Source organism: Tasmannia lanceolata, unplaced genomic scaffold (assembly GCF_043159265.1).
Source record: "Tasmannia lanceolata isolate RefF3 unplaced genomic scaffold, GAP_Taslan_0.1 ptg000013l, whole genome shotgun sequence".
Lineage (NCBI taxonomy): Eukaryota > Viridiplantae > Streptophyta > Magnoliopsida > Canellales > Winteraceae > Tasmannia > Tasmannia lanceolata.
The window spans coordinates 44,780,507-44,789,340 of record NW_027518690.1 but is presented as its reverse complement, the minus strand read 5'-3'; the positions used below and the strand labels follow the sequence as shown (position 1 = coordinate 44,789,340).

Below are 8,834 nucleotides of genomic sequence, written 5' to 3'. Positions count from 1 at the left end.
TTCTCCAATGGTTGCATCTATATGTGATCCAATCTGTTTATTTCTATTGTCCCTACTATGGATAGGCCATTCCCCAAAAAACTTCTCAATTGGATGACCCTGACCATTTATGTTGTGGGCTGTAAAATGGAAAATAAGATGCAACAGTGAATGGTTTGGATCACCAGGGTGATAGACTCTACCTATACTTTTGCTACGAAGTTTTTTCCACGTGGTGCATTTGATTGAATTCCAGTAAAATGGCATTCTAGTGAAGTGAAAGTATAATGGCCGAAAATTTCACTGTCCTTGGATAGTTACTTAGGGTTCGTTTGGATGCATGTAACATAGAAGTAGAAGGAATGGAATACAGGTTCCCATTTCTTTATATTCATTTTTCTTCTGATTTGAGAGGAAAGTCTGAACAGTATAAAGCATTTGGAAAGTTTACACTTTACAAATGGCAATGCGAATAATAAGTGGTAACCAAACTATGCTAGGAAATGGAAAATGTGTCCTCGCTTTGATTGTCCCTGTTTTTTTTTTGGTATCCACACAGATGCTAAATGAAAGTTTCACTTTCCACGGGGTCTTTTGTTGTCGATAGAGTGTGAGGGAAAGCATAATGCTACGTTTGATGGGATGGAAAGGAGAAGTGAAGTGAAGTGAATTGAACACAGAACACATGGTAAGGCCCGTAACATACTGTGGGTCCCATATGTGGCAGTCCACACATCTAGTGCGGGGCTACCGATGGTAGACAACGCACCACATGGGCCCACAAATAAACGGATCCGATATCCACGATCTGATCTAGTGTTTGAAACCCCCCATTGAATATTTGAAATCATAGAGGGTGTTGCTAGGAAGCCATTTCTATCAATGACCTAATCACCATAGATGCGTGTCACGTGAACAATGGGCCAGATGTTAGTTTTGCTATGTTACCATTTAGTTAAGGAGATTTTTTTTTTTAAAAGGGAGTTTTGTTAAAAAAAAGAAAAAGTCTGGAAATGTTATATTCACCCATTTTTTTTAACTTGGGGCAGCTGACAACCCCCTCTACCGGAAAAGAGCGGTCATAAACATGATTTCAAATTTCGGTTTCGGTCCTCCCCAAAACCGAAATTTTGGCTGAAATCCAACGAAAGCAAATAAACGTCTATTTTATCTCGTATAGAATTTCGGCCGAAATTTAGGGAAAATATTAGATAATTATCAAAAATAGAGATTTTCGGGTGAAATCTCTTAAATTTTGTCAGAATTTTGGCCGAAATAAATGAATGTTTCGGGTTATATCAATTTCGGTCCCGACCACAACCTGAAATTTCGGTTTCTATTCGAAATTTAAAACCATGATCATAAATACACTAGAAAGGGCTGTCCTAAGTAAAAAATATGGCGGCAATTATCTCATTTCCCAAAAAGGTCTCCTATTTCGCCCAATATGCAAAAGCAGTCTTCTAGTTTGATAATATTTGAGTGAATTTTGGAAATCCAGTCTTGCCATCAATTTGTGACCAAATTATTCATGAGAGAGAGAGAGAGAGAGTTCTCATTTTTCCATGCATGACTAAACTTTCAACCGACAAGCGTTTTACAACACACTTTGACAAACACAGATGAGAGAGAGAGAGTTCTCATTTTTCCATGCATGCCTAAACTTTCAACCGACAAGCGTTTTACAACACACTTTGACAAACACAGATGTTCCAAAAATAAAAATTTTGAAAATTTCCAACAACCTTTAGATTCTTGAATTCTCATCTTTCCATGCGGGACTAAACTTTCTTCCCACAAGCATTTTACAGCACACTTTGGAAAACACCCATTTTTAAAACAGAAGAGTGTTTCTGCGCACGCGCAGAAACACTCCCTGCGCACAAGTGGCTTAAAAAGCCACTGATTGGTTCATATGGTGGGTCCACATCTGCAGGGTCCACAAAAAGCAACCTATCGGTGGCCTTTTAAGCCACTTGTGCGTAGGGAGCTCCCTGCGCACGTGTGCAGAAACACTTTTCTCATTTAAAAAAACAAAAAAAAATTTGAAAATTTCCACGAACTTTTGATTCTTGCCTTGGATGGAGCCCGTCCAAGATGCTAGTAAGCTCACACATATGCACAAGAACATAGTATGCATGTGCAGCCTCTATGCATCCATTAGTATAAAAATGTTTGTATTCATGCATTCATGTGTGCGTACATTCAATATTGCATGTGCGGGACCTACATACTTTGTCACTGTACGGTTTTGTGTGAAAAAAAAATGTATGGGTAGAATTTGAATTTTCAATGAGTTTGTGGACATCTAAAATCAGATGTATTTCGTATGTATTTGCATGTTTACATTTCATCAATGGTTTCCATTCTAGTGTGGAATCCATGATGGGATTTTTTTCAGTAAATGCTCCTGTTTCTCCCCCCCCTGAAAGCCTTAGTTGCTACTGAAGTAGCAGAGTTAAGTAAGATGCCAGAGACTGCAAGTTTGTTTAACTATTATTTTGGAGAATAGTTACATATGATATCTTTTTAGTTGCCATTCAGATGTTCAAGGAATAACTATATGTCTCTAGATTGCTTGTCATGGTTGCTGCATGGAGTGGAACTCTTTTTCATGGAAATGTTATGGCTTGGAGTACTGTCTGTATCAACTTTTACTTGAATTGACTTGTACTGAAAACGACTAGGCCTTTATCTTGAGCTTGGAAGTTACAGCATGTCAAGAAAATAGAAAAGGGAGAAGGGATTAAAATAGAAAACAATGAAGAGGTAGAAAGAGTTTTTTCCAATGCCTTCATCTCTGTCATTAAGTTTGGAATAATAGAATTGTATAAACCTTGAAAAATGTTGAAGACTCATGTGAAATACTCCCTTTATTATAGTAAATATGCTGACAAAGGAAAAACATTCTCCATGACTGTATCCTATAGAAGAAGTTAAACATGATGAAAGAGTTACAATGTGAAAACCCAGTGAGCAAAAGACCCCCTTAATAAGATTGATTCATTTAAAACCTGTCTCTCAGTTTCAAACCAGCTTGGCCACCAAATGAGTTGGATCCTGAGCTAGTTCTGTTTCTTTCTTTCTAATATAGTGCTAAATGTACTGAACAATTATATGCCACTTGTCAGGGACCCCCAGACCCCATTATATGACAACAGAGATAAAGAGAATGCAATGAGCGGCGAACAACAACACAACTACATTTTGTTTTTTTAATATCAGAGAATTATATTAAAAGAAGAAAAAAGGAGAGAACCTCCAGGACAGAGCGAGAACAATAACAAAAACTACAACAAATAACAAAAAAACCAAAAGCCTCACAGAGGAAGAAAATAAAAAATCTCCAAAGATGCTCTCCCAATCCCCGCCCAAGCTAAACTGTTCGCATCACTATTGGCCGATCTCCTGACATGCTGGAAGCACACTTGGAAATCCGCCGTACGCTATCCTAAATTTTGTCAATCATATGCACAAATCTCCAAGGAAAATGATGATACATTTTGGCTTTTCCCTCCATGAGATAAGCCCAGTGCATTGGAATGATGGATATGAGAACTGAACTGGCCCAAAAAGCGCTTAGGCACTCTACATACAATGCAGACTCCATCATATATATAACAATTTCTTTCTGAGGGATCCTGAATAGATGATAGATATCTTGTCTCAACTCCTCCCACTTCTGTCAAGTGACCATGCTTTTAAAGTACTGCAAAGAGCTGGACAAACCTGGAGCATATCAACCACGCAAATTAAGTATAGAGAATGAGGATCCATCCATAACAATAACTTCAAATTTTGAAAAGAAAGAATGATCATACTTCAAGACTCTGATACAGGTTTATCTGCTTTTATCTGCTCAAGCATCTTGAGGACCTCTCCCATGGTTGGTCTATTGGATGGCTCTGGTTCAAGGCACTTCATCGCAATACTGAATGCATTTTTAACTTCATCGACAGGTGAACATTCTAAGCTACTATCAATTGCATGCTCCTCCCTCTTGTCCTCCACAACTGCTTTCACCTGTTACATCGTGCATCTATCCACAATCAAATCTCATCCATGATATGCTCAAGTTAAATGACAAGAAAATTAGTAATAAATAGATCGAACAAATACTCTCTACATGACTACAAACTACGTGGCAGGGAGGCACAATCACAAATATTATTTTGGAAACCATATATCTCAAGTAGTTTTGCACACAGTTCTGATAACTTTGGATTCAAGATATGCAAGTTGGTGGTTTCCAATGTCACATGGAAGGGTAACAAAAACATTATAATTTTGATCTCTATGATCTCTTGGCATTATTTACAGTGGTGTTGGAGACTGTTCCAGATTTGGAATTAATTCCAAGTTAATTGCAAGGGACGGCCTATTACAAAATTTAGGAAAATCCAACCCTGGAGGATCGGCCAACGAACTAGACGACTACTGTCGTTTCATGAATGTAAAGGATGTTACTGAAAAATTCATTTTAGTTATCATAGTTCCAAAAACTGCATGACATTTAGGAAAAAACTGAAGAAACATCATATTCCTGGGGAACGGTTATTTGTCACTAGAAAATAGAAGAATCTAAAGGCATCTCATTTATTTTTACGCTGGATAGGCAGAGATTTAATGAAAAAGAAGGGAGAATAAGATACACCAACAAGATATGTGAATAAAAGAGAATGAGGGTCCGGACCAGCTCAAACAATAAAACTGAAAAACAGACCAAGAGAGAAAATACAAGGGGAGAAGATCTAGTGAAATCTGAATTGAGGGTAACTTGATGAAATTGATTAAGGCATCTTTATGTATTCATTCATACATTTGAGCTGTACGCATGAGAAAACAATACCAATGAATTAGCTCATGATTAACTTCTGTAAGTGTAGTAATGAAAAGCTTTGCCATGATAAGAATGCTCTTTGTTGCTTGCCCATGCATTGGCAATGTACTTTGTCAATGGAGACTGATGTGAGAGTCAGTAAAGTTGAGATTAACACAAGACAGACTGTTACCTACATGAGATGCTTCTCCCTGGTCCTACATCTTAGCACTTTAGGCAGTGACTTTGGAAAGATTAAATTGGTCATTGGTTGGACGTGTATGAGACAACTCCAAAATATACCAAGAACTCTTTATTTTGGTAGGTCATCTGGGATTGAAGCTACGACCTCGAGGTTAAGATACAAAGTCTCAACCAATTAAGCTACAGCCTAACTCCAATTTACTGAGAACCCATTTGCTCTTTAGGTGTGAAAAACTAGTAAGGCCCATGGGCTTTTATCCTTTGTTTCTTAGTGATAGTAAAAATCACTTTGCAATTTTAATTGGACCTTTCCTATTGTTTTGTTCTAGCTGTACCAAGCTCAACCAGCCTTCTTTAATTATATTGTTTGCATCTATATGTCATTTATCCTGCTGGCTATGCTTGAGAGTTTGCCAAAAACAGAGCAAAATGGAAGAAGATATAATTTGAACAGCCCTTCATCTGAAGATTATCTCCATATTGCAGTAAACCTAACTCAAATATTCTCTGACCCTTGTGGCGTGATGGATGCCAATGAAGCTTAGGCAAGGGTCTCCTCACGGCTCTTCGAATTATTGATTGTTCAAGGATCAGTTTGGAAGCAATTGCATTATTGAAGCTCCATAAGAAATGTCATCTCCTGGGTCTGAAAGCACTTAGTTTCTTGCTCCTGTAATCCTTGAAATTGTAGATCTTTGCAAAGTGATTAAGCCTTCTCTTCACCATCAATTCAGATCAGTAATTAACAATGTGGACGCCTTAGTGAAGGACAGAATACTGCGCTTAGATTAACTATCAGCGATAATTACCCTATTGTGTGAAGTTCAAATATTTCTTTAGTTCCTTGTTTTTGGCCAAGACAACTCATCCTGATTTTGTACTGCTATTTCTGTTTCTCTGCACTTATATTTTTGAAGTACAACCTTTTTTCAAAAAAAAAAAAAAAAGCAAACTGAAGGGGATTGTATCATTGTCAACTGGAAATATCAATGAAGGATTGATAATTAATCCTCACACTTGAAGTTCAAATAACAGACCTGTACAGTAAAGGTCATGGCAAGGAGAAGTTTCGGCTTCACTGTCACAAACACAAACTTGGAATGATTGATATCCATGCAAAATTTTGATGGGGATCATAGCCAAACTAGTATAACTCAAGTCTAGCCAAATCAAGGCAATATAGTAAATTCAAAGAAAGGGTCAACTTTAACATCTAATTAGAGCTGCAATAAAGTTAAATCTACTTTAAATTGAACATTTTTTTTTGAATGGTACTTTAAATTGAACATTCTCAAACAAATACGGATGCTATCTAAAAGATCCTTATTAATAATCTTCTAAATTGTTCTCTAAAGTCTATGTCAATACATAAACATCCTGTCTTGATACATAAACAATCAATATGCCATGCCAACTAAAATGGAAGTTACAAAACGGGACAATTTAATTTCATAGAAAGCTCAAAGTAATAATCGAGTGTAAAAAAAGATACATAGTTAGGTTGAAACATGTATAAACTCAACTTTCACTTAAACTTGTTTAAAATGGGTGCGAGACTTACCCAGGTCACCAGCTTGGTTCCACTCTCAATGAATGTTTCATCCGTCGGCCTTTTCCCTGTTAACAGCTCAAGTAAGACCACACCAAAACTGTAAACATCTCCTTTTGCTGTTGCTCTTCCCGTATCAAAATATTCTGCGAGGGCATGGCAAAATATGTCAATGTTCATTTTATACCAAGCACTAAATAACCTGGGGAAGGATCCCATGAAAACTGATCATGATCTAAGGTTATGCACCGATCTGAGGTTATTGACCATACCAGGAGCTAAGTAACCAAAAGTTCCAGCAACAAATGTTGATACGTGAGTCCGATCTGGTTGCATCAGTGTAGCCAGTCCAAAATCAGAGACCCGAGCCTCCATGTTTTGATCAAGCAATATATTGCTAGATTTAATATCTCTATGAATTATGTGAGGGATGCAATCGTGATGAAGGTATGCTATGGCCCGAGCAGCACCTACAGCTATCTTGTACCTTGAAGGCCAATCCAAGACTATTTTTTCACTTAATTTTCCTGCACCAAAATCTTTTTATGATAGAGAACTCAAAGATTCAGAGTAACAGAACTATGCTAGAGAAAGACCCATGTAATATTTATTGTAAGAAAGGACAAAAGGTAAAAAATGAATACCATGAAGATATGCATCCAAACTTCCATTTGGCATAAGATCATATATAAGAAGATTAAAGACAGGGGTTGTATAATATCCATGAAGAGTGACAATGTTTCTATGCTTTATGTCACCCATAGCATCCAGTTCTCTCTCAAATCCGCGATCCCTATCAGCACTACCCCTGTTTAGTTTCTTTACAGCAAAAGCGATGGAATCGCTTACAGTTAGTCTGTACACCGTCCCGTAGCCTCCCGATCCGATGATATCCTTATTGGTCAATTTCATTGTTTTCTTCAAAAAGTTCTCCGATGTGAGAGATTGCATCATTGACTTCCGGAACATTACCATTTTCCCTCCTGCTACCAATGCATTATCAGTAAATTTTTTCCATTAAAATTCTTGAGAACCTAGTAAAATTATAATTTGTCCAGTTAAATATGTTGCCAATGGGTGTCTTTACCTGACAAGCTATCCTGGAAAACCATTCGTTTTCTGCACCATCTTTGATAGAGGAGGACTGAAATTATAATCTTCGATATGATAAATGCGACGATACAAAGAGTTATATAGGATGCCAAAATGCGAACATTGCCCATTTTTGTTGAACCCCAACAGTGTATATAATCTGCCAGAAACTTTCCTACAAGTCCATGGTGCTTAAAGCCTCCATATAGCAAGCAAAGCAAGTATTCTCATCATCAAAAGAGCACCCAAATCTAGAAAGCGCATAAAATAATTTTAGTGAACTGAGTTCTCAGGATAATCAAAATTATACAAACATTTGCATTTTAAAAACACTCAGATTAACTGTATCCTTTTCTATTTAATTGACTTCAAAATTCTGATAAAAAAAACAAAAACAAATGCAGGTACAAGATATATCATATACCAAAATCATCCAAGGAAATTCAAACCTACTTAAAGATAATTAAAGAAAGAAAGGAAACTCAATATAAAAGACTCTGATAACTCTCAATAAGATCAAAATTAGAACCCTATCCTTTTTTTCTTTTTAGCTTTATTGATTGATAAATCAATTGTAAAACCCAATTAATTCACAACATAAGGAGTCAAAATAGTTACAAAAATCCAAGCAGCCTTAAGTTAACAAAAAACCCATAAAGGATTCAACCTAAACTGAAAGAGATTTGAACAGTAGTAGTGCATTACTTCCAAATAATGAAACTTACAACTACAGATTCATTGAACTTCAAGAAATTAACAAACTAGGAGCAATAGAAATGTTTTTTTTTCTTTTATTTTAAGAAAGGCTTACCAAATGATACCAACCCAAGTTCTGGATTTTTGTCAAGAACCCAAGCCCAAGAAATGATGAAAGACTAAATGGGAAAACAAAGGGGCTGATAAGTGATAATCTAAAAACAGTGGCTTTGACTACTATATTTATCATTTTCTTAGTCGACTTAAATGTAGAACGTGTAACTGTTGCTTTTTTGACGTTTGAGTTCTAAAGACACGTGAAGAAAAAAGAAGGTACGAGTAAAGACAGCTCTAATCCCCACCAACCCAACACATGGTATCATGTGAATTCATTGGCGTTTTTTGACAAGGAAAGGACGACTAAAAACTTTCCTCTTCGCTGAGATATCACTTTCGTCCTTATTTAAGGATTATGTGGGATTTGCTGGCCTACCC

At 36.7% G+C, this 8,834-nt stretch overlaps 1 protein-coding gene across 3 annotated transcripts; it reads right to left on the bottom strand.

Annotated features, from left to right (window-relative positions):
- Positions 1 to 3,184: 3,184 nt before the first annotated feature.
- Positions 3,185 to 8,597, bottom strand: LOC143890235 (Protein kinase superfamily protein). Of its 3 annotated transcripts, none has more exons than XM_077394832.1 (7): positions 8,455 to 8,597; positions 7,639 to 7,894; positions 7,196 to 7,534; positions 6,824 to 7,078; positions 6,564 to 6,697; positions 3,801 to 4,002; positions 3,185 to 3,708 (listed from the first exon to the last, which is right to left on the bottom strand). In XM_077394832.1, the coding sequence occupies exons 2-6, from the start codon at positions 7,772 to 7,774 to the stop codon at positions 3,802 to 3,804; spliced, it is 1,065 nt and encodes a 354-aa protein (XP_077250947.1). In that variant the 5' UTR covers positions 7,775 to 7,894; positions 8,455 to 8,597; the 3' UTR covers positions 3,185 to 3,708; position 3,801. The 3 variants fall into 3 exon arrangements, with proteins under 3 accessions (XP_077250947.1, XP_077250950.1, XP_077250948.1); XM_077394835.1 differs by having other exon boundaries at positions 7,639 to 7,842; positions 8,455 to 8,581; XM_077394833.1 differs by lacking the exon at positions 8,455 to 8,597 and adding an exon at positions 8,369 to 8,454.
- Between the last annotated feature and the right edge of the window lie 237 nt (positions 8,598 to 8,834).

Bases quoted from the DNA above. Each gene is read 5' to 3' on its own strand.
- LOC143890235 (XM_077394832.1), bottom strand. From the start codon at position 7,774: ATGGGCAATGTTCGCATTTTGGCATCCTATATAACTCTTTGTATCGTC. The intron at 7,535-7,638 runs GTAAAGACACCC...CATTGGTAGCAG, and splicing joins TTTCCAGGATAGCTTGTCAG to GAGGGAAAATGGTAATGTTC. The intron at 6,698-6,823 runs GTATGGTCAATA...ATGCCCTCGCAG, and splicing joins TTTTGGTTACTTAGCTCCTG to AATATTTTGATACGGGAAGA.